Below are 25,999 nucleotides of genomic sequence, written 5' to 3'. Positions count from 1 at the left end.
AAACGGATACATAATGGAGAGAGACAGAGAGACAGAGAGACAGAGAGGGACTGCTTGTTCTGTTTTTTCAACTGTCCTATAACTACAGCAAAAGAAATTTAGATCTCGCTCCTCCCACCCCATCGGCATTCGGGCGGGTTCATCGTATGTTACTCTGTTGTACCTTTGCAGTAAATTACAAAGAGGATAATTTGACTTGTCTAGGTTCCTTAAATGCTTTGAAGCTAACAAGTGTGATTTATTGCTCAGTGGCATTTGGCTCTGTAGGAAGTAGGTTCTATACGGATGGGCGTTTTCCTGAAAGCGAGCGCCGTGGGTAAATGTATCACTCCCGCTGATATGTGTGAGATCCATAAATAGAGGCGTTGGCAATATCTGTTTGCTGACTTCCCTTTTTGAGACAGGAACATAACCTTTTTTTTTTCTGGTTTGTTAGCTGGATGAAAGGATACATCAGCGTTTCGTCTCGTTTGGAACTACAAGTTAAAATACCATCAAGTAAGTGTCTACAAGATTATACGAAAAAGAGAGAAGTAGTATCTAGTCCTATCTTTGGTGTTCTAAACAGAAGCTTCACTACGGCGAGCGGGTCGGGCGGTGGCCGAGCGGTACACAGTGTTGAACACTGCGCCTTTCCCGGGGTGGGGAGCGCCCCACGTCAGGAGCGTGACGCTCTCTGGTCTGTGTGCAGTGCATGCTCGACTAAACCCGATTCGGAGTTTTTCTCACCCACCCGCTCCTGCTTATCAGTTCAACAAACTATTAGTAGGTTAAGAAAAAAAGAAAACAGTAATTAAAAGTTGCATTGTTAAACTGTGTCCCCTGTGTTTACAGCAGTTTTTCACTAAACCTGGGACTGTGAAGGTGATTAATATAGTCCTTTTGAAGGTTATGTGATTTCTCCCCGCCCGCCCCCCACCCTGCTCCCGCCCCACCCCCTTCCCCCCACCCCCCCACCCCCCCCAGATGAAAGTGGAAAGACCATGGGAATAGAGAAAGTGGTCACTGCAGTGTCTTCTCCCTTCAAAAGATCCAACTGCTGCTGAGGTAGAAATCGAATGTTGGCGCCCCCTAATCCTCTTCTGCAGACTCTTGTGAGGATGTCTCTTCGGTCTCCTCCTGGAACACACAAAGGGCACAACCATTAGCGTGGGCTCTTCTTTGCCAACGGTTCAGAGACGACCTGTCTCCACAGCACGTTCTGCTGGCTGCAAAAGAGGACGCGGACGCTTGGCAAGCCCTCATTCCCAGGGCTTCTTAAACTGTAATTGAGGAATCAAGGTGTTGTTTTTTCCCAGAGCAGAGTCATTTAGCCCCTGTTGACTTAAGGCTTGACATCATGGCGGCTGGTCAGCAAATTCAATTGTGTGCAGTCCAGAGAATGTCAGGCCAATGTAAGCTCACTCACCAATCAGAGTAAAAAAGAAATGGATAAATTTTTCCCGACAGCGTGCCGGTCACCGGTTTCACAAACCCGGCGCACAAGTAAGAAAAGAACCCAAGGTCAAGGGAAATCCTTTCTTAAGACTCAAATGAACCTGTCCTTCAGATACTGGCAGTAATAGCCGATACGTCCACGAGGCTTACTAGAGGCTCTCGGGGATTGTTTGTTATTGCCCCCGTTTTATAGACAAAAAAGTCAAGGCACGGAAAGCGATGTGCCCAAAGCTACGGAGGGAGTAGGGCCGGGAATTGGGCGGGGCAGACGGGCGCCAGAACCTGTGCGTGACCAGGACGCCACCGCCACGGGGCAGAGGCAGTGTGAACACAGAAACGAGCTTGGAGAAGGGTTGCAAGAGCTGACTACTAACTGCCTCTCCAAATCGAGTTCCTCATTCTTGTATGTATTAAAGCACATTTTAAGACAATGACCAAAGTTTGGCATGACTGCTGAATGTCAATACTAAGTCCACATCAACCGAACACTTAATGGTGGGCCGGCCAAGCAGAGAGAATCTAATATGTGTGTTTTTGCAGGACCTCCTCTCCATATAAATCTAATTCTTCCTCCTCCTTTCTTTTTTTCTGATTCCCCATGGCTCTGGAATTTGTTGGGAGTTTCTGCAAGCTGGCTTAAGCCGCACACGGTTCTCTTTCCCTTTGCTTATTTAACAAACGTGCAAGTACCTTTCGGGACATGGGTGGTAAAGCGGAGACAATAAACATTTCTGATAAAAGCGTCGTTAGGGAGAGGATGATTTTTTATCAAATACTGCACATCGTCTCCTCAGACGGCATGTGAAAAAGATCTGGGAGAAGAGATAAACATTTACTCCGGCAGCAAACAGAGCCCCTTTAAGAATGGCCAGCTTAGAACAGCTTATAACAGTCTTCATACTTTAATAGATTTGATTTTCCACATGGCTTCATTTTGTCTGGGTGGCTAACTGACACAATTTATACCCCTCTTCCTTTCCCAGGTCACTACAGTGCACCATTCAGTAAAGCGTGCCTTAAAGCTTGTCTGCGTTATATGACCAAACTTCCATTCATTAGTGTTTGAAACACTTCAGCTGTGAAGGAGCTCCTAAATGCTACCAGGTGTGACGCTTTTGCGTAAGAGCAGCAAACGGGAGGAAAAAAAGCCCACACCAACGGGCACTCACACACTCACATGAATGCATGTGTGCGTGCACGTGTTCTCTCTCTCTCTCTCGCTCTCTCTCTGTCTCTCCATCCTGGGCTTTAATCACAGATCACTGCTCACTGCAAACCCTTTGCGAAAGGTTGCAAACATTCTCTTCCCCCAAAGACCGAGAAAGCTGTAAATCCTGGGAATAAACACACCTACAAATGAATGGATTACAGCTTAAAAAATATAACCGCAGCAGCATCAAGTCATGAGATTTCACACCGGTTTTGTTTAGTCTGCTTCGGGTTATGTGGGAAATGTGGAGCGTATGAAGCTACCTCCCCTGCTCCCAACTCCCAGACTGAGGGCTTCACATATTTAAGCGGCAGGTTTATACCTCTTGATAGGCAACAGGCCATGACCCTGAGATTCTCTACGGAGCCCTGGCCACAAAGGAGGATGTAGCGTGATCAAAGCCACGGACAGCCGAAAGAGAGACAAGCCAAGGTTCGGCTGCCCTATGACCTTGTCTTTTCACTTAATATTTAAATTCCAGAAAGTCACTAAGTTGTTAGGCAGATACACTCCTCATCCGTCCCCAAATGACTCACTTCTCATGATGACATGAGGTGTGAACTTAAGAGTACCGCTCTGAAACAGACCACAGCATAAAAGCTGGCAGGTAGATTTTATTCCCTCTTCTTCTGGTTAACAAATTACTAGAACTCCGTCAAGCTGGAAAACCTCCTGGATTTAGCTGTAATTATTCCATTTCTAACTGCTCGATTTTTCTATATCATCTGGAACCCACAGTACTGTCAGATCCGGAAGGAAATAGAATTTTCAGGCCATGAACTTACAAAGACCTTGTAGTAGATGGAATGTGATCAGCTTTTCAAAACATTCCCAGAAACTTTGCTTGATTTGAGCTCTTGAAGCTCCCGATATGTGAGTGGTTTATTTAAATCCCTGAGACACAACTCAGCTGAAAATGATGGTCCCTCATATTGTTTCCTTTACTTAACCGTTCTTAACACAACACGGAGAGTCGTTTTATTCATGTGTCTTTCCGCTGACCTTGAAATTCTTCTACTGGTGGCTGTCAGTTAGTACTGGGTATATAACTAGAGGGTCAGAGAGTGGGAGACTCACTCCACGAACTTCTGGAAGTGATGTGGCTCTCACATGCTCCGCATGATGGTTTTCTCACATGTCTAGTAGGTGGAGAGTTCTCTCTTCTTGGCATGGCCCTGACTGGCCACCCTCCAAGGTGGTGACATGGCCACCTTTGCAGTGATTTGACTTTTCGCTACATGTGTGGTTTGCCGTGGCAAAAGTACAGGTGTAATTAGGAGAAGAAAAATCTTCCCTGTCCGGAAAAAAAAGATGAACTTGGAACACCCACCCTCTGCTGCCCCAAGTGTCGCAATTGACTAGACTTCACACGGGCCCTTCTGTGGTGCCAAGTGCGGACCGAAACGGGTGATGGAGGGAAGCAGCAGCTGGCTCTGATGTCCCCAAAGACTCTTATTTCCATGGGAGAGTAGTTGGTGGGGACCCCTGAGATTCAACCTTCTCGGGTGGCTTAGAAGACACCGCCACTTAGGACAGACAATAGCTTGCACCTCGAGATACTTATTTAAATTACTTCATGCTTGCAACACATGGCCAAAGGACCTCTGAGCTGGTGTAGGCCCCCCCCAAGAGCAGCTTTGAGGCAATAGGGAGACTGAAATCCGAGAGCCGAGAAGTTCCGCACGTCTCGTTAGGCCAGTGCACAAGGTGGGAAGGCAAACCAGCAGCCGTCTGGTCAAGGAGGCTAACTGTCGGAAGGGGGCTGGGGGAAGGCAGGATAAGAGGACTTTTCAAAGTGGAAGTGCACGGTGACATTTTTACGAGCACCGGCCACTAAGACCTCTGAACACTGAATAGCTCCCAGCCACTCACGCGGCCGCTTTACAGAGACAACGGAGGCGGCACCACGTCGGGGCGAAACACGCGAGTCTTTTGGGCAGAAAACTGAAGAGAGGGAAAGGAAAGTGGGCAGAGTTGGAGGACTGTATTTTTATTATGACTCCTGGAAAATTGCACTCATTTTGCCTTAGTTTTTCTTTCGTTCAGGGGGGGGAGAAAAAAAGAGGAATTTAATAAATGTAACTCTTTCATTGCTTTCGTTAAGCTTGCAAAAACACCCCCCTAAAGCCCAGAAATAGAGTTTGCACTTATCTCCACTCCGCATGTGGCATTTACCTTTGGGTTTACTTCCGCTAATTGATTCAAAAGGAGGAAGAAGACAGCCCAATATCCAGCCTTATCCTCTAATGCTTGATGGAATTTTAAACGTCTTAAGAGTCTAATCATAGATCTTAGCACACAGACGCGGGTGAGGGCGTGTGCTGGAAGAACGTTTAGTATTTAATGTGAGAGCCGAAGCTCTGGGTTTAATTTTCAGATGCAGACTAAACAGCAGGTCTGCAGTGGAAGAGGGGCCGGTGAATTCTAAATGGAATCGGGAAACGGAAATGCTCTCCTTACAAATTTTAGGAGTTGGGTCCCCATGATCCCCCTCTTTGTGTGCAGTAAGGAGTGCAAAATCCCAGAAGTCCATGTCGGCTTTAATAAATCCTTATTTCTTCTCCTTGATTGCAAAGAATTCTGCAACTCTGTTATTATAAAAATGCTGCAGGCTAAAAATACATCTGCAATTTAAGCTATCTTGCCAATAAACCTACAAATACCTGGTTGTCTAGAAAGAGTCGTTATGGTTTAGTGACAGATTCTTATTGTCATCTTAACGTGTCCGACTCGTTAAGGACTCAGAATGACAGACACATTTGAGAGTTTTTCACGTTGCTGAGTATCTCCAGCCAGTCCCACCTGAAAAGAAATAACGGGCTCTCTGCCTCAGCAGCAATGACCAGAAACCAATTTTTCAAGTTCCAGCTGCAGCTAAGTGACCCGCAAGACCACAAAATGGAGTTTTTCTATTTCTCTGTCAGATATTTTAACTTAAAATGGATTTCATAAACATTAAAAAAAAAAAGAGGGGGGTGCCTGGGTGGCTCAGGCGGTTGACCGTCTGACTTCGGCTCAGGTCATGATCTCGAGGTTTATGGGTTCCAGCCCCGCGTCGGGCTCTGTGCTGACAGCTCAGAGCCTGGAGCCTGCTTCGGATTCTGTGTCTCCCTCTCTCTCTGCCCCTCCCCTGCTGGCGCTCTGTCTCTGTCTCTCAAAACTAAATAAACATTAAAAAAATAAAAAAAATGGATTGAGGCTGTTTAACTTAATGGAAAGTGATTATTTCCTCCAACTAGGAAAACTTTACATCAGATTTTTAAAAATATGTTAAATGGAACATATAGAAACCGGATAATCTGGCAAGTGGAAGGTATTCTGGTGGAAATGTTAGGAGGGGAATATACTTTTTGAAAAAGGAGACTTAAGAAGTTGGGATAGTCATGGCATTTGTACCTAGTGCTTTCTTTATTTTAGCTGTATGTCTATAGAAATATACAAGCGTCAGGACTATCCTGCATGTGTGACCATCAACTTGATAAAGTCAGTGTTAAGGTCTTTATTGAGGGATGTTTAAAGTAAAGAAGACTGGTTGATCCTAGGGGTCGTTGACCACAGACATCAGCCCTGGCATTGATGGGTTGTGTAACTCAGGTCTATTCTCACTGTGTCAGACCAGTAATGACCATACCCACCTAACTGCCCAGCAGGGTGTGAGGGGAAAATGTGACAACCAAATGGGAACATTTTGGAAAAAAAAAAAAAAGAGAAAAAAAATCCTGTAAGATACAGTGTGGAATAATGATTAATTGCAGTTACTCATTCTCTGTGTGTTTCTTTACCTGTGATTCAATGATAGATTGGTGAGAAAGAAACACACGATTTTTAAATAAAGCCTTGAAAAAGAAAATAAAACAAGATGTTTTTGATTTCTCAAATGCACTCCTGTTTCTTTCGTCTGTGTCCTTGATCAGGGTTCTGTCACTGAAAGTATCGTAAACAGAGGTCACTGTTCATCCCCAGGATATGCAGATTTGTTTCCTGGGGTGAAGGGATATTTACCACTGATTTCAGAAGGGAGTCACACTTTGCAGATAGGGAAATCATTTCACGGATAAACTGACTGCAAGTTTCATGATCCTGTAAGTCGCCCTTTCTGAGGATGGTGAGCTGTATGGACTTGCCATGCCCGTTCTAATGCTTACTAAAGGAGCCTCAGGTTTGAAAAATACTAAAGATGTAGCGAAAGGATTTTTGCACGAAGGAAGCATTCAGGAGAAGGAAGTTTATTTCAACATCTCCAAAAATGGTTGAGGAATGTTCTTGTTTTCATGCAAAGCAGTTTTTGAAAATGGCTAGGTTAAAGGGTATTTAATGGTTCCATTCCAGATGTGTTTATCGGTGGCACAGACCAGGAGAAACCTTTTCTCTTTGTTTTCTATGTGTATAAATTTTGCATATTGTTGTATTTGTCGCCAGGGAAGAGAACATTGCTGGATTTTAGTCAAACATTTTTCACCGAATGTTTTTCATTGTCCTGGGTTAGGACTTTTGAATAAGATTGTGAAAATATCAGTAACAGCAGTAAGTCAACAAATAATTACTCAATATACATTTGAGTGTTCAACAAACACTTCCTGAACGTAAAGGAAGTATCTTGGACAAAGCAATAGATTTCTATTCAAACATTACAGATTTTCTTAGAAAGACCAGGTTTTAAAACCAGTTACTATTTATCCATATTAATTTGGGTCAGCATGTTTGGATAATGAGAAGAAAGTTTACCTATTGAATAAATAACTGGTGTTTATTCAACTCACATCACCACGCAGAGGAAAAGCAGGCAGACATTGCCATTTTCATTTTTAGCCTGATCCATGGGCTTCACATAGTTAAAAACAATCATACTTAAAAAAAAAAAAACTCATATAGGAAATCTGGCAAACCCAGAAACACTAAATTTTTGCCTTTTGGAGGTTTTTACATTGAGTGATGTGTTTTCACTTCTGTTAGAAGTTTATGTCATCTCTATGAGACATTCTCTGCCAAAACACAGCTGACTTCACCTCGCTCATATTCCCTTATTACAAGTGTTGGCTAAGCTAATTACTTCATATGTTTATGGTTAATAATAATTTTGATATGTCTCTTTGCCCCACCTGGGCTGTTACGTCCTTGAGGGATTTTACTGTAAGGGTTAAACGTTGATTTCTGCTGTGCTCTCTCCTTTTCCCTTGACCTTTGCAATGTCAGAGGTCAGAGGTTAAATCAAAAAGTATTTCCTCTACAACAAAACAGTGCCGCTCAGGCTGGGCTTTGATAGAATTCTCTGTGTTTTGCCGGTTGGTACCAAACAATTACTGGCCCACAAAATGTTTTGCCAGCTTGAAAGGGCCTAAGTAGGAAAATAAATAAATCAGTGCTCTTTATGACTTCGGCAGCATAAATCACGGTGCAATGGGAGAGTGACCATTTGCAAATCGGATTTATTAGGAATTATTTACTACATTGGCCAAGGTACCATTGAAAAGACGAGTGTTGGACTGAGAATACCCTCCCTCTCCACCCCTCCTCCTTTCTCCTTTGTGTGTCTAGACCGAGAGCCCCCAGTCAAAATGCCTTCTTTAAGAACAAGATGCTGACTGCAATTCATCAACGTGCTTGTCCCAAAACGAAATCTCTCCTTTTGCTCTAAACAATGTTTAGGTTGTCTGAAATATAAACATCCTTAAAACAGCCCTTGAAGTCCCTGTAAAAACATTCAACCTGTTTTTTTTTTTTTTTTTTAAGAGGGGAAAAGTCCCATGATAACCAGGCTTACTGAGAGTTCTTCGCCCTGGTACACCCCCCCCCCGCCCAGAAGATGTTACTCGCAGGTAAAGATTCTACCTCAAAACACAAAGCTCTGTTTCTGCTCTTTTAGAAACGGGGAACTTTCCAAGCCTCTCGTTGGGAAATTGAAAAGGAGCAGGTTTATACCTGTCTTCGTTGCTAGAGGTGGCGCTTGCCAGGGTAGAACAACCATGAGGAAACTGGGTTGAAAGTCAGGAGAACCGTTAGGATTTTTAAAGCCGATTTTCCCGTTTGGGTAGACTCAGGTGAGAAAAGACTGTCTGAATTATCTGGCAGGAGTCACTTTGGATCTCTGTTCAAAGCCTTCAGAGAAGGAACCCAAGAAACAAGAAGATATCTGACGGACCAGCCAAACCTTTTTAGAGGTCTGAGAGGGCGGGAGATTTATTCTCATCAAAGTGACAAGCCAAGGAACAGCATTCCCTCTATCGATAATAATAATCGGATACTTGTATGGGGTTAGCTTTTATAAAAGCAACGCCGACAACAAATCCCACCACTGTTTCCTACCAAAGAATGTGTTCCATGTGGCCGAGAAGTCAACTGCATCACACTGCTAAAACACGAAGACATGAGCTCATTTCTATTTACTGCTTAATTTGCCATTTTAAATAAAAATAGAGTGCCCTAGTAATCTTTGTTCTCACCGTTTCTGTAATTAAACAAATTAATGCGAATATTGCAGATTTTTCTCTTTAGATTTTTAAGAGACCATTAACTTCCCCCTTAGGATGTGGGGCACACTTAACGTCTGTAGCTGATGGCACCTGGTGGACTTTATAAACACAAACCCTGGCAGCAGGGTTTCCCTTAAATTTTTATTCTTCTCTGGACACATGTATTTACATACATAAACACATATCTCAATTTGGGGACTTACTGTAATTCTACACTTGTCTCCTCAGAATGAATTTTGTTGCTTTGTATACCAGTTTCCAGGAGTGGCACTCTTGAAGCTCTGGAATTCTCAAATTTCAGAATTTGATGGCATTGGGATATTTCACAATAGAGTCTTTGTAATTGCGACATACCGCCAAGAAAAGTGGTTCTGACTGCTTCAATCCTAATGAGAGGATGTGGCAATCACTGTAACATTTCCCCCTTAAAGATTAAACAATCTTTATTTTTGAAACGTGCAGGGAAAACGCCTGGGGTCAAAAAGACACTTTTGGACGAATTAGAATTCTAGACTTTTTGAGAGTATACATCTCCGGAAATTAGAAATCCAGCCTCCCCAAATAAGTCAGAACATAGTAACGCTCCCTGGAATTTCTAGAATTATGGATCTCTCAAAGTTTTCTTGGGAGTAAGGGAGATGTGTTGTTATGATCCCAGTCCACAGATGGATAAATGAGGCACAGAGAGATTAATTCGTCCAGTGATGGGGCCAGAAAGCCAAACCTAGGTCTCCTCACAGGCTGCCCGAGTTCTTTTCTTTAGATGTGAAATACTTCATTGTATTAAAATTTTCACCACCTCAAAACAGGATCTGAATATAGTACTGTTGATGAAGAAAGGATATGAGCCTGAGTTAATCCAGACTGCCACATGGAAAAGCCATCTGGGAGGGTATTTTGAAATAAACAGATGGAAAAGGAAGAGATCCTTTTGAATGTAGTGTTAAATTTACATTATCCTCCATGAACTTCCTTGTAGCCCCCATGTTTATATAATTCATCACTATGTCCTTAGACAATATAGATTAGGAAGCCCAATGAGCTCACGTTCTTTTTTTATTTTTTATTTTTTTTAACTCTGAACTCTCCTTTCAAGGGCAACTTCTGGAGCAGGGTCTGTAACACAACCACACGGATCAGCGAAGACCAGCCCAGTCTATCTGTGCCTCCTTTGCCATTCCTGAGTTTCTTGGGAAAACATTTATTATTTCTTGGTGTATTACTGACCAATCCGCAATCAGTTTCAGACACACTGATAATCTCCACCTGTAATTTATTTGTTTCTGCCCCTCTACTTTTGAATGTGCCACTCATCTCATTCATAGCATCTCTGTTTCCCTAATTTATATCTCCATTTTCCCCTCTGCAACTAGACGGCAACACAAAATAAAAAGTCTTCCAGGAATTATCCCCTTAAGTAACACACGGTATTCCACGCATCCGACTGTATCCCCTATGTGCCTCATATCCATTGGCACTCTGTGGTCATTTGTTCAACAAATGTTCACATGTCTTCTCGTGCGTGTTCACCAAATATCTTCACCTCTGGCTGCACATTAGAATCGCTTGGGGAGTTCATAAAAAATACCGATGCTTGGGTCTTCAGACCCCAAAAAATCAGAATCAGTGAAGGGTAGGGCCGGTGGCGCAGGCAAACTTGCTCTTCAGGAAAAAAAGGTCCTGATCGGTAGCAGCTGTCAAATTCCACGGTGTAAATACTTACATCAGAGTCGATTTCAAGCTACCTACTGGACGACACCTGACACAGAATTTGAAAGAGGTGCTCACAATTGGCTCACAAGGGCTGGCTCTGCACATATACTACTGGGCAGGGTTCAGGCATATACACAGTTCAGGTACATGGTGATATATGTATGTCCTATATAATCTCTAGGTGATTCTACCATGCAGCTAAGGCTAAGAAACTCTGAACCAGATGACACATTTCTTGGATGCGATAACTATTTCATGTGCCTCATCTTCCCTACAACACCAAGAATAGATACTGAGTCAATGTTGTTAACAGACCACAGAAGGTTATTAATCGAATGTTCATAGCCAGTGGTGCAACAGTGAACACGGCAGTATCCTTTGGCTCAAGTGAACTGACTTTTAAATTTACTTTGTCTTGATTTTCTTACTGATGAAAGATGAGAGGCTAAATATATTCGCAATGTCCTACTTAAAATGTCAAGCTCTTGTTTATATTTGGTTTTGTTTGATATTGTTTACAAACACTCAAACACTGGTATTTATTTTTAGTTCCCCCTACCACTGTTGGCTTTTAGGAATGGGGGCAGCCCTGAGAAATTTTTTTCATGTTAACTCTCTTTTATGCTACTTAACACATACATGTAACTACGCTGACACATTTTCCCTGCATGCTTACATGTGTTTAGAAGCTTCAGTTCTCTTTCAAGCAGCATTTGTAAAGAATAGTAGACACATAAGATTGCTCGGATGGTCTTTCCCAGTCCAAGCAACATTGTCCCAAGACAACAGGGTGCAAAGTACCTTTGTAGAGACCTCCAGAGAAAAGATCACATGGATATTTTCAATTATGTGAAAGAGATCTACAAAGAACTTGATACCCCACAACACCGGGTAACAAGTTACTTCAGCAGTTTCTGTGTGATAAAGCCAGATCTCCTGGGTATCTCTTTAAACTTGGAAGGGGAGAATTGTGGGACATATTTATACTTTAAGAATGGTTAAGTTGACTCTTGGTTAAATTTACCCGTGGTTAATTTAATCTTCAGGTTTTTTCTTCCTTCAAGATCTACCTCCTCAATAGATACAATTCTTATGTTGCCATGTATAGATTATATTTAGGACAAAAACACCAAGCATAAAGAGTAAGGAAAGTAAACCTGGCTCCTCATTTTGATGTTGCCAACACCTCGGAAACTGTGATGCAGCCAAGAAGGCAGGACCTGAGGGTTCATCAATCTGCAAAATTGGTATGACTTAATTTCCCAGTTTCTCAGCCCTCTTTGAGGATGTTTTGGCTTATCCAAGGTTATGGAATAATTCAATGAACAGATATGTTTCTTGTCATGAATCATGATATATTTTTCAGCTAATAAGACCTGTATCAAGTCAATGGAATATGGGTAGATAGAAGGAAAGGACAAAATTTGATGTTTAAGATTGGCAAAACACATGGTAAGATCATTAAGTATTTTGTATGAGGCACTGAAATAAAGATTTTACTTTTTAAAGTATTTCTATTTGCTTTGTACACTTCAGGCCTTGATCTTCTAGGGTTTTCTTTTCTTTTTTCTTTTAAGATTTTATTTGTAATTAATTTCTACACCCAACGTGAGGCTCAGTCTTAAAACACCTTAAGATCAAAAGTCCCAAAAGCTCCATCAACTGAGCTCACCAGGCGCCCCCTACGGTTTTTGGTGACACAACTCAGACTACGTATTCCTGGCTTTGTCTGAAGGACACAATGAATTTTCATGAATACTGGGATGCTGACATAATCAAAACTAGAAAAGGACACATTTGAGGTTTAATTTTGGGTTATATCTTTTCACTTTACTCTTTATCTTAATTGGAAGGAAAAGAAAATCATAATGCCCATCTCTTACCTGAGCAGGCTTCTTCTGAACGACTTGTTGTGGCTAAGGAAGAAACAAACAAACAAAAAACCTGTTACGTCTTAGAAGGAAACATACTTCATGACAATAATTAAGTATACGTGTTTCAAATATACACATTTGTCTGCAAAAATTTGGTTCTAAAATTAGATTCACGGGAGGTGTGAAAGGGCCTAATTTGCTAACACTTTGCTTTAAAAACACTCCGCTCTCTTGGGAGACACTTTACATACGATACAACTCACCAATAATGTGTATAATTCAGTTTCTTTAGTACATCCGGAGAGTTTGTAGTGTCCTCATCATCACAACCTAATTTCAGAACATTTCACCTCCTCTAGAAGAAACGCCATACCCGTTATTATTGACTACCCCCCACTCCCTGCTGCCTGCTGAGTCACCCTGCCATCCCTAACCAACCACTCATCTCTCCGTCCCTGTAAATCTGCCTACTCCAGACATTTCAGGTAAACGGAATCATACAATATATGGTCTTTTGTGCCTGGCTTCTTTTACTTAGCGTAACGTGTTCCAGGGTCATCTGGGTCATACCATGCATCGGTACTTCATTCCTCTTTATGACTCCGTAACATCCCATTGTACGGCCACACCACATTTTGCCGATGGACATTTGGGTTGTTTCTGCCATCTGGCTATCATGAATAATGCTATGAGCATTCGTATGCAAGTTTTAGTGGAGACATGTTTTCATTTCTCTTGGGTAGTTTGGAGTGGAATTTCTGGGTCATACAGGTGACTCTAGGATAACCTTTTTGAGGAGCTGTCAGTATTTCAAAGCAGCTGCACCATTTTACATTTCCACCAGCAATGCATGAGGGTCCCAATTTCTCCACATACTTGTCAACACTTGCTGTTGCCTGTCTTTTTCGTTATAAATATCCCACTGGGTGTGAAGTTCGTCACTGGGGTTTTGATCTGATTTTTCCCTAATGACAATTGAGGCTGAAAATCTTTTCATGGGCTTATGGGCAATTTATTATTTATCTTCTTTTTTTTTTAATGTTTATTTTTGAGAGACAGAGAGAGAGAGAGAGAGAGAGAGAGAGAGGGAGTGGAGGAGGGGCAGATAGAGAGGGAGACACAGAATCCAAAGCAGGCTCCAGGCTCCGAGCTATTAGCACAGAGCCCGATGCGGGTCTCGAACTCACGAACCGCGACATCATGACCTGAGCCGAAGTCGGACACTTAACCGACTTACCCACCCAGGTGCCCCAATTTATGTATCTTCTTTAGAGAAGTATCTTCCAGATCTCTTGCCCATTTTCAAATGTGTCTTTTCATTACTGAGTTAAGAGTTCTTTATATGTTCTGGATATGAGTACCATCAGAATATGATTTGCAAATGTTTTCTACCATCCTGTGGGTTTGTTTGCTTTCTTGATGGTTTCATTTGCAGAATATCGTATTCTATCTATATCTGTATCTAATTACGTATATAGAACAGAATTCTCTTTTTTGAGTGAAACACCTAAGGGAAGTTTTTTCTACCCAGCTTAAATGAATTTTCCAATAATTAGAATATTAGAAAGATATTTAAACCATTCTTTGGTATTGTAAAGTTGGGATTTGAAGCACGAGCTTTCTGATGGATGACTTCCAGTACTCACTTTCACATCTGAATATGAGCCTTACTTCTTCTATGTACCTATCACTAGGGTTCGCAAGTCCAACCGAGCCACTCTGCTGTGGCCAGTGACGCACTTTCGTGGGACATATGAAAAGAATAAAATTTCTACAGTTCTCCCAAATGACAGAAGTTAGGGTAAATTCACTATATCGTGGGGGCATACAGCTCCTATTCATTTTCCTTCCTCTCGGAATTTCTGTGATGATGCGATTGTCCCATGGCTGACGTATTAAACGTGTTACGTAAAGATCATCAGAGCTTTTTTTTTTTTTTTTTTTTTTTGGATGGACGAGATAAACAGTTTTAAAAATGGCAAGATACTTTTGTTCACTGAAAAGAAAAAACATTCTGCCCTTTGACTTGAAAACCACAGGAGAGATGACATCACGAACAGCCAGGTATGGAGACGATGTCTTCTCCAAGTGGAACTGAACCAAACGTGATTAGGACTGCTTGCCTCTGAGGGCCCAAAAGTGTGTGCTAAGAGAGTATTCATTTCAGAAGAGCCATGTGTCAGGACAGACCCTTTCTTCCTTCTCTTTCTTCCCGCCGATTACACCTGTACACATGTTTACTCCCAAACCGCTTCAAATCCCCACGCATTCTTGCAGGCTGACTGGTTTCTACTGCCCAGAAGTTCCCCTCCTCTTTTGGCTGAAGATCCCGCATTCATGTGGCTTCTGCGCACTGCGGGGCTCAATGAAATCCTCTGAAAGGGCTGCCAACTCACCCAATTTTCCATGAATTAGGTCCTGACACTTCAATGAGGGGAAAGACAATGTCTGAAACTCTGCCAGCGCTGGCTCCCGGCCTAGCCCGTGTCACAGAACCTCTCCCAGCTGCCCTTGCACGCAGCACTTCATACTTTTCCGACCACCAAACAAACAGACCCTTGAACGCTCTCAGTGCCAGTTGGGGTTACGGCTGCCAGCATGTTTTCCCAGCCTCTGGCACCCAATGGCTCCAGACCGGGCCGAGAAAGTTTCTTGTTGTTGTTATTTTGTTTGGTTGTTATTTTTTTTTATGAATGGCTTGGACAGAAAATGCAGACGGAAGCATAATACTACAGCCATTCATAAAAAGGGAAAGGAAGCAACCCGTAGTCTGGCAATCTTCGGAGACACCAAACAAACTGCAAGTCTCTTATCTTCCTTGAAGTATCTCCTAGCTTAGGACTAAGTGTTGATACCTAGAAAACAGTTGCCCCTTAGGATTCCTGTCATCAGAAACATGGTCGGCCGTACATCTCTATAAGAATTGAATAACGTCAACTACGCATATCAGTCTTTAGGGTGACCGGCAGGATACTTTCCTGCACCTCAATACATGAGGAATATTTTGCACATGCTTTTCCCACATAAAAACCAAAATCCTTTCTATTTTTAACAGCTGCCCCTTTGTGACCAGGAGGTCCCAAGCCTTATTATTTCCATATTTCCCCCCCCCCCCGCAGGGAAACTAAGGTAACTAAAGTAACTAAGGTAAATAGGGAGTTTAAGTAACCTCCCGGAGAGCATTTTCTCAAGCTAAAACAACCTGGGTCTTCTAGTTCTTTTAATACCCTGTAAAATGCTCCGAGGAAACCCATCTTCCTCCTTAACCAAAAATAAATAAATAAATAAATAAATAAATAAATAAATAAATTCAAATCCACGTCCAATCCAGGAGGAGAATGGCCTTGATTTCCAACTCCAGATTCACCTTCTTCTTTGGGATCTCTCGGGATTCCCCACTGCCACCAGGGCCAGAGGAAGGCCATGGCTTCCCCAGCAGGGCCCAGGTCTGGTTCCACAGGCGACTCCAGGCGACTCCAGTCCTGAAGACTCCAGGCGACTACCAGAGGACGAGAGTTAGGTCCCAAAGCTCCAGCTGATTCTCTCGCCCCCACTGGAAAGTCTGCCTTTATTATCAAGTGTGGAGGGTCTAAGAAGTCCCTTTTAAAGGCAGGGATTTCATAATGACTGTTCTAGTACACAAATTAGCAAAGTCCTCTATAGTGGCTCATGTGGATGATTCTGCTGATTGTTTTTAATAAGTCCGTGCCCATGAGTTCCTACAGCTTGGGCACCTTGTCGACTTGGTGTGCAAACCCCTTCGTGCCCTGAAATCTGAGGTACTTTAAGTTATTAAGAGACAGTTACACCTTTCAAAAAGTTTGTAATGCAAATCTCTCGTTCGGCCGTTGTATTTAAACATCTAAAATACAGTAGGTAAAAGACAGCTTTCCAGCCAGAATGAAATGACATCATCAGCGACTACAAAGGACTTCGAAGGAATGCTGTGGGTTAATACAACGTTAAAATCAAACCGTGAGAACTAAAAAGACCCCATCAATAGAACAGATCACGTAAAGATGAAGAAAGGCCCTCTTCTCACCACATGGGCTCCAAAGTATGGTTCTCTGCAGGCTCATCCTTCCATTGCACTAATGCAGCCAAATTCAAAGTACCGTCTTTACACAAACAAATATTATTGTTAAAGTTTGTACGTAGCGTAGGATACAGCATGCTAAGAAATCACAAAGGATACTAAATGAAAAGCACATACTTTTAGATTTCGGAGATCATAGGGCAAACCAGTATTTCTCCAAATGAAAGGAAAACAGTTATTGATTTTTTAATGTCCACAGAGTATTTTGGTTTTTGAGATTTTACAGAAAGACACTTGTAAAGGACATGGCCTGCCACCCCATCTATTTCAGAATAATTAAGGGGTTCCCTAGCCCTTCTGAGAATCCAGCCTATGGTTCCAGGGAGTCTAGATATTTAAAGCTGATACTTAGACAGCTAAGCCACCTTTCTAGTAGGCATTGAAAGAAAATCCTTCATAACAAAGGACCTAGACATTAGTAGCTCATTTTTAGTACTAATCTAAACAGTAAATGAAATGAGGCTGGAATTGGGCTTAGCAACTTAACTTTTTAAAAAATCAGGTTCAGTGTGCAGTAAAGTGAGGATATCCTTATGAAAAAAGTCTCAAGTTAACCTCTGAAAGAAAATAGCCCTTCATTTGGATCTTTGTACAGATGGGTCTTTTGGTTTCATGTAAGCAGCAGATTTTTAATCTAATTATATCTTTTGTTTTTGCCAGCCAGTGGGAGGAGGTTTTGTCCACTTTGCTTGAAAATCATAAGACCGTTGTTCAATCAAGAGGTACTTCTGTTCCCTAGCACAATCTTCTCTTCATGTAAATTGTTTTTCATTCTCACGGCAGTTTAGAGTAAGACAGATCCCTTAGCTGTTTACTAAAAGAGAATTTTTAAACCCTCATTTCTTCTGTGAGACATTTAAGGGGACTTCAACTTCTCCCCAAATAACATCTCATAGGTAAGTTTAGCTTTAAAAATTTTTAAATTAGGGGCGCCTGGGTGGCGCAGTCGGTTAAGCGTCTGACTTCAGCCAGGTCACGATTTCACGGTCCGTGAGTTCGAGCCCCGCGTCGGGCTCTGGGCTGATGGCTCAGAGCCTGGAGCCTGTTTCCGATTCTGTGTCTCCCTCTCTCTCTGCCCCTCCCCTGTTCATGCTCTGTCTCTCTCTGTCCCAAAAATAAAAAAAATAAAAAAAAATTAAAAAAATTTTAAATTAAATATGGGATACTAAAACGTTTGCTAAATAGACCTCCAGAGAGTCCTTTAAAAAAAAAGTTACTTATTTTTGAGAAAGAGAGAGCGAGGGGGAGAGAGAGACAGAGTGCGAGCAGGGGAGGGGCAGAGAGAGACGGAGACACAGAATCTGAAGCAGACTCCAGGCTCCAAGCTGTCAGCACAGAGCCTGATGCAGGGCTCGAACTCATTAACCGTGAGATCATGACCTGAGCCGAAGTAGGACACTCAACTGACTGAGCCACCCAGGCACCCCTAGACTTCCAGAGAGTCCTTTATGCCTAAGTCAGCACGTTGAAAGGGTGGGGCTTATGACTGCAATTGTAACCACACAAGTACAACTGCCTTCATATTTTGCCCAAACTGATGAATGCATCCCTACCGTTTGGAGAAAATTTCATTAAGTAAGATTGAATTCATTCATTAAATTGGCCTACTGCTCAATGACCTCATCTGCTTTCTGGACTAAATTAATTGGTTATGTGTAGTAAAAAGTATCAAACAAATTCAATAAGTAGACACAGCCCAGATTCTACACAGGCAATTGTCCAGTTTCTCCATAAACACTCCAAATATGACCATGAGCCATGAGGGGCAGCAGGAGCTGCAAGTCATGTGGTGTACATGCCTATGGGAGTGCTTTTTGACTTGTATTTTGAACAACACCCTTTTTCACCCTTGTCCCCAATAGTTTAAAGGCAAAAATATGACCATTCTTTCTGTCTCTAACCAAGATTCATTTCCATTTCTGTGCTGAGAAATATGCTTTTCACCCTCTGAAATTTCACAATGCCATTTTGGATGTATCTTCTTTGAACATGATATTAACCCAACTGAAGGGAGACTACTATCATCAAGAATGAAAATTCTTTCCTGCTTTTCATGAAATGATGTATCAACACATTTGCTCACGATCTTCTGGATTCATAGTTTTGAAACTTCAGTACTCTAGAATGTCAAGATTTGGGGCGCCTGGGTGGCGCAGTCGGTTAAGCGACCGACTTCAGCCAGGTCACGATCTCGCGGTCCGTGAGTTCGAGCCCCGCGTCAGGCTCTGGGCTGACGGCTCGGAGCCTGGAGCCTGCTTCCGATTCTGTGTCTCCCTCTCTCTCTGCCCCTCCCCCGTTCATGCTCTGTCTCTCTCTGTCCCCAAAATAAATAAAAATGTTGAAAAAAAATTAAAAAAAAAAAGATTTGTATTTGGGTTCCTTTAACAAAATGAACATGCTCTACAGATTTTGAACCCCCTTTTTTTTAGGACACGAAAACCTCTCCCTCTCCTTTTATAAATCAGATCGTAAGTGGAATCCCCCAACAGAAAGCAGACAAAATGAAAATGGTCCTTCTGACAGGAGTATCAGTGCCTCATTCACACGACTTCCACTCCAACCCATTCCTGGCCCTCTAAGGTGCCCCTGGAGCCCCTCAATGGAACACCAGAGCTCCAGGGAAGGTCAAATAAAGGTCCCCGATCTTCAGATGCAAATCCTCCATCAGACCTGTATCACCAAGATAGGCAGAGGCAGAGCAATCCCGTTCACTCAGCATGATTTAGACTGTTGTTAGGTTGAGCCGTATGAACTTGCATTTGTGTTTGCCAAAAACAGTGAAACGGCAACAATTTCATATAGTTTGGCCCAACAGACTCAAGGTGAGGTGACCATTCTCCTTGTAATTTTTGTGATTTGTCATTAGGCTCTAGTAGCCTGTAAGTACTGTGGATTTTTACATTTTCTGTGCACCTAGATCCTGCACTCCGTTTCCCAAGCTGCTCCACCCTGGCTCCTGATCCTGATGCTTATTTTGCCAAAGTCCTGCCAGACTCTGTGGTCTGGTGAAAGGGGGGGATTTGCCTATCCTAAGGATGGTGCTCCAGTTTTCTCGTTTATTCTGCAGCTGTTCTCCCAGTCTACCATGGCGGCCTTTGTGACCATCTAGCTAACCTCTTCTCATACCCACACAAGCCCTTCTGAATTCTACTTCTTCACTGAAACTGAACGGCTGGAATACTCTGTATATAACAATTCCTGGTGGCTATCCAGGAAAGCTCTAAAAGGAAACAACATGTAACTTCTCATTTAATTTAGAATGGTCAACTTCAGCTGTTGCCACTAGTATAAAGAAGTTGAGTTCAGAGTATTCTCTAACGCCAAGCGATCCCGTATTATTTACCTAAGATTTTTTTTTTTTTTTTGGTAATTAGATAGGAACCTGGGGTGTCTAAAGTTTGAAGAATTTATTTCAGATCAAATGTTGGTGTGACAGTGTGAGGATGCGACTCAGCTACAGCTATACAAATCCCATCTCTGTTGCACATACCACTTTTCTTGGGCGGGAAGTCTTGTTTTCACGGCTTCCTCAGTTGAGAATGATTGTGCCCCCTTGTGGTGGGAGGCCTTAGTACACAGAAACCACCGACCACGACTAGCTGGTGACAATTTTCCGCCAGCTTAGAAAAAGCTTGAGTTAGGTCATAACTTCCATTTCTTGTGCCTCCGGTGTGCAGTTAGAGATGACTATGCAACGTGTGTACACATGTAGCCCCGGATGGTTACAAGTTGACAGCAACATCTGGCTCTTATAGTGCAAAGGAGATTTTGTAGTTCTCTGTACAAAGTCTCCTAAGAAGTGATAAATCTATGGGGAGTTTTGGCAAAATCTCTGGAATTTCTGCTTGGTATTGGGGGGAAGGGGAGGTGTCCTTTATTTTATACTCTACTTGGCTTCACTCTTAGACTTCAATGCAAAAGACAAAAGTAAGCCTCATTTTAAAAGTATTTATTGGATTACTGTAGCAAAGCGTCCTCACTGCGGCTGGGCTCATTTTATCTATTCAAGAATGAGAATGGGCGCAATCGGCTCTAGCTAGCGTTCATTAACATCAGCCTGGGTGTGTATGGCAACACCACAGCAGTTCTCATGAAAAAAGATTTGGGGGCCAATGCTTCGGAGTCTTAGCCGACCTTCTGGTGCCTTTCAGACACCTCCAGAACGGAGGGCAAAAATCAACAGGGGACCCTTTAAAAATTTCAGTGTCCTGATTAGCTTCAAAAGCCAACTATCTATAATCTGATGAAGGTATTTACTGGCTTATCAAATCCTAATTGATATTTGAGAAACTATACATCAGATGGGGACTGGGTGCACAAAACGTTTCCTGGCCTCAAGAAGCCTAGAGTCTAATGGGGGAGACAAAGACATAGATGTTAGAATACAATATGCAATTTTAGATTATTTTTAGATTTTTAGATTTAGATATTAGAATACAATATGCAATTTTAGATTGTTTTTAGATTATTTTTCTATGTTCAATGCAATCTCTTATGTTCAATGGAATTTTAAGTGTAGAGGGGCATAGTCATGATGACTTTCCTTCTAATAGGGAAAATGAGAAAGTAGAGATAGAAGGGAAAAAAGGATGTAGGAAGCAATTTGACGATTTGATGTAGGAGAACAGTATCACTTCTTTCCTAAGCTTAAAAATCAAATCAAAACAAAAAAAGATGTAGTATGGGGGTAATGTCAAAACTGCAGTTAGTCTTAAAATGATACTGTGATGTGCTCCTGAGTTATAGCATTTCATAGGCATTTTTATTTTATAGAAGATGACCACACTTTGGGGATACACGGTCTCGTGAGTTGACTTTTCATTTCCATGCTTGCCAATTCTCCAAGATTTGGGGAGGAAACTCACCCGTAGGCGAAAATTTCACCTGAGTGAAAATGGTGAGATTAACATTACGTCACCGAAAAAGAATCCATCTGTTTCAGTCCTATTTCCTTATCCTATAAGTTTTTAAGCACAAACACTACTTATTGTTTAAAGGCTCAAATTCTTTCTTTCTTTCTTTAGATATTTCTTTTTCCCTGCGTATGACCATTCATATAGCTAGTGCACTTTGCATATGCACACATGGTTAATAGCACCAGAGTAAAATGAATAATTGTTTGAAACCCCATGATGCCGGGTTTCAGCAAATCGAACACATGTGCACAGACGCTGAGGGCTGAGTTCGAACTTGAGCTAATGTCAACTTTAGCCAGGTAGAAAGACCAATTCATGTTCAATACTGGATGAAAATGACACCTACGACATAATGGAAATTAAATGATATATTATTGAAGATGAACAATAATTAATACTCCAGGTTGGTTGGTGGCATACCTGAAAGTCCATTTAAGACATAATGTCTTCTTAACGTTTGACTGATTATTCAGATAGTCCTCATATGAAACTGGCTTGGGACTTTTTTTACATAACCAATTTTATATAATATTTATGCCTTTTCCTGTGTGGTTGGCCACTTGCTTCTGATAGACACAGTGTGATTTCTAAAGTAGTTCTAATGACTTTTATTTGGATGAAAGAGATTTAGAATCATTACCTAGAACATTTCTTCGGGACCTCAGCATCATGGTGGGGTGAGTCATTCCTTTTTTCTGTCCTCTCTGATTTACAACTACTCAGACACCCAAAACAGAAAAAAAAAAAAAAAAGTTGCCCTTGCACAGCACATCAGGACACCTGAGAGATCCACTGGACTGCAGAGGAGGTGGCAGAGTGAGGGAAATGGCAGTGGAGCCCACAGCAGCCAACGTAGTGATGGCAGAGACAGGGTGGCAGCTGACCAGCAGTAAGCCAGCAGAACTTTTCCAGCAAAGGAGGTGGAGGGTAAACGTGGCAAGTGAAGGTCTGCTTGGTCATGTCCTACAGCTGGAGGGACCCCCTGCTCTCTCTGAGAAAAGATGGCAGTGACTGGGGTGGGGAAGGAAAGGAAAAGGAAGTAGGCAGACAAAGAACCGGAGGAAATCTCTCCTGCTATCCGCCCCAGGAGTCAAGAGGATTGCCCAGGGACCACTGGGATCCTTCCACCTTGAGAATATCCCTACCGGGCAGTGGGCATACCTAATGCCCAAGTGCTCAGTACACCTATCTCCTCCTTTGCTGCCACCTTTTCCTTCCCCGCCCCCCTCCTTTTAATATTTGCTGCCAACATTAGTGGGGAGTCAGCGCTGGGTAAAAGAAACCAAAAACATGTGCTATAGCGCCACCTTCTGGAAAACAAAAGGAAGGTTCTAAACTACCGCCTGTTGAACTGCCAGAATCAAAGTAAACAAAACCATGCCTAAAAAAGAAAGGTATTCCCTATTTCTGATGTAGAGGCAGAGGCACATCTCGTCAAACACCATGAAAAACCATGGTAAAACAGTACCACGAAAAGTGACAATTTTCCACCAACTGAGCCTAAAGACATGGAATACTGCAACCTAACTGATAAAGAACCGAGAAGAGCTGTTATAAAGAAATTCCACAAGCTACAAGAAAATTCAAAAGTTAACACAACGATCTTAGGGATAAACAGAAGGAGTATTTTACCAAAGAGATTAATATCCTAAAAAAGTATCAAACAGAAATTCTAAAGCTGCAGACCTCAATAAATGTGATGAAGAATGCATTAGAATGCATTGGATATAAAGCAATCATATGAAAAAGAGAACTAGTGAGCTTGAGGATAGAAATATAGAAATTATTCAAGTGGAAGAGGGGACAGAACAAGATTTTAAAAAGTAAAGAAACCCTCTGAGAACTATTTGACTCCACTGGAGGAGCCAACATAAGAATAATGTGTATCCCAGAAGAAGTGAGGGAGAAGGGAGCAGAGAGCATATTTAAAGAAATAATAGCTGAGAAGTTCCCAAACCTGGGGAAGGAACTGGACATACAAGTCCATGAAGCTAATAAAATACCTTGCTATCTCAATGCAAAAAAAAAAAAATCCCGTCTTCAAGACACATTATATTAGAAATATAAAAAGTCAATGATAAAGAAATAGTTTTAAAGGCAGCCAGGAGAAAAAAGGTAGTAACTTACAAAGGTATTCCCATTAGGCCACTGCAGATTTCTCAGCAGAAACTCTCTGGGCCAGAAAAGAATGGAATGACATAGTCAAAATACTAAAAGATAAAAACTTTCAGTCAAGAATACGCTACCTGGCAAAATTATCTTTCAGATATAAAGCAGAAATAAAGGCTTTCCCGGACAAACACAAGCTGAAGCAGTTCACTACCACTAGACCTGTCTTATAAGAAATGTTGCAAGGAGTTGTTCAAGCTGAAAAGGCAAAGGTATACAAAACTCTGATAAGGTGAAAAACAGAATTAGAACTGTAATTCTTTTTTTGAATGTTATGTTAAACGCAACTATAGCATAAAGGTTATTAAAAAAAGGATTAAAAATAACCATCACTACTACAATTTGGTAACATACTCACAGCATAAAAAGATAATTTGTGACATCGAAAATATAAAAGGGGAAGAGTAAAAGAATGGAAACTTTATAGGTAAAAGAAGATAAATTTCTATCAGCAGAAAAAGGACTATTTTATCAATGAGATGTTTTATGTAAACTTCTTGGTAATCACAAAGCAAAAATCCAGAGGAGAGACATGAAACATAAAAAATGGGGAGAAAGAGCAAATCAACATGGAAAACCACAAATTTACAAAGGTAAACAGAAACAGAAGGAAAAAGAAACAATGGAGAAACAAAATAACCAGAAGACAAAAGATAAAATGGCAGTAGTAAATCCTTACATATCAACAATTACCTTAAGTGTAAATGGATTGATCTCACCTATCAAAAGGCACAGAGTGGCTGGATGCACAAAAAAACCAAGACCCAAATATATGCTGCCTATAGGAGACTGATTTTAGCTCTAAAGAAACACACATGCTTGAAATAAAAGGATGGAAGGTGATATTCCAAACGAATGGAAATCTTTAAAAAGAAGGTGAGCGTGGCCATAGTTATATCTGGCAAAATAGACTTCAAACCAAAACGTGTAACAACAGACAAAAAAGGCAATATATAATGATAAAGGGGTCAATGTCAAGAAAATACAGCAATCTGGGGCACCTGGGTGGCTCAGTCAGTTAAGTAAGTGTCTGACTCTTGAATTTGGTCATGATCTCATGGTTTGTGGGTTTAAGCCCTGCGTTGGGCTCTGTGCTGAGCGACGCTTAACCAACTGAGCTGCCCAGGTGCCCCTATGAAATATATTAAGGAATTAATAACATGTCTTAAGGGAGAAATAGACAACAATACAATGATTGTAGGGGACTTCAATACCATTGTCAGCAATGGATAGATTGTCCAGATAGAAAACAAGGAAATGTTGGAACTGAATCACACTTTAGAACAAATGAACTTAATAGACATATACAGAACATACTATCCAAGAGCAGCAAAATACACATTCTTCTCAAGTGCACATGAACATTCTCCAGGACCTATCATATGATAGGCCACAAAACAAATCTTAGCAAATTTAAGAAGACTGAAATATACCAACTATCTTCCCTGACCACAATACTATGAAACTAGAAATCAACAAGAAGAAAGTGAGATGATCTACAAATATGTGGAAACCAAACAACAAACTTCTGAACAACCTTTGGGTCAAAAAAGAAATAAAAAACAATTTGAAACAAATAAAAATGAAAACACAACACATTGAATATTACAGGAAGCAGCAAAAGTGGTTTTCAGAGGAAAGTTTATAGCAATAAATGTGTATATTAAGAAATTAGAAGGCTCTCAAATAAACAACCTAACTTTATACCTTAAAGAACTAGAAAAAAGAAGAACTAATCAAGCCCAAAGTCAGAAGAAGGAAGGAAATAATGAAGCTCAGAATGGAAATAAATGAAGTAGAAATGAGAAAAGCAATAGAAAAAAAAATCAGTAAGCCTAAGAGCTGGCTCTCTGAGAAAATAAACAAAATTGACAAAACTTTGGCTAGACTAAGAGAAAAAGAAAACTCAAATAAAAAATTAGAAATGAAATAGGAGACATTACAACTGATACTACAGATATACATAGAGTCATAAGAGACTACTAAGAACAATTAGGTGCCAACAAATTACATAACCTAGAAGAAATGGATGTGTTTCTAGAAACACATTACCTACCAAAACTGAATCGGGAATAAAGAGAAAATCCGAACAGACCAATAACTAGTAGTGACTG

At 41.4% G+C, this 25,999-nt stretch overlaps 1 protein-coding gene across 2 annotated transcripts in view; it reads right to left on the bottom strand.

The window, feature by feature from the left end:
- Nucleotides 1-966: 966 nt before the first annotated feature.
- Nucleotides 967-25,999, bottom strand: part of HMGA2 (high mobility group AT-hook 2) — a 139,610-nt gene continuing 114,577 nt past the window's right edge. For both annotated transcript variants that reach the window (XM_023257202.2, XM_023257203.2), the window contains 2 exons: nucleotides 12,714-12,746; nucleotides 967-1,119 (listed from right to left, as the gene is read on the bottom strand). In XM_023257202.2, the coding sequence (XP_023112970.1) occupies nucleotides 1,072-1,119; nucleotides 12,714-12,746 (81 nt within the window). In that variant the 3' untranslated portion in view covers nucleotides 967-1,071. The remainder of the gene's footprint in view (nucleotides 1,120-12,713; nucleotides 12,747-25,999) is intronic.

Source organism: Felis catus, chromosome B4, assembly GCF_018350175.1.
Source record: "Felis catus isolate Fca126 chromosome B4, F.catus_Fca126_mat1.0, whole genome shotgun sequence".
Taxonomy (NCBI): domain Eukaryota; kingdom Metazoa; phylum Chordata; class Mammalia; order Carnivora; family Felidae; genus Felis; species Felis catus.
The sequence above is the reverse complement of the archived record's forward strand: the minus strand, read 5'-3'. Positions and strand labels throughout refer to the sequence as shown.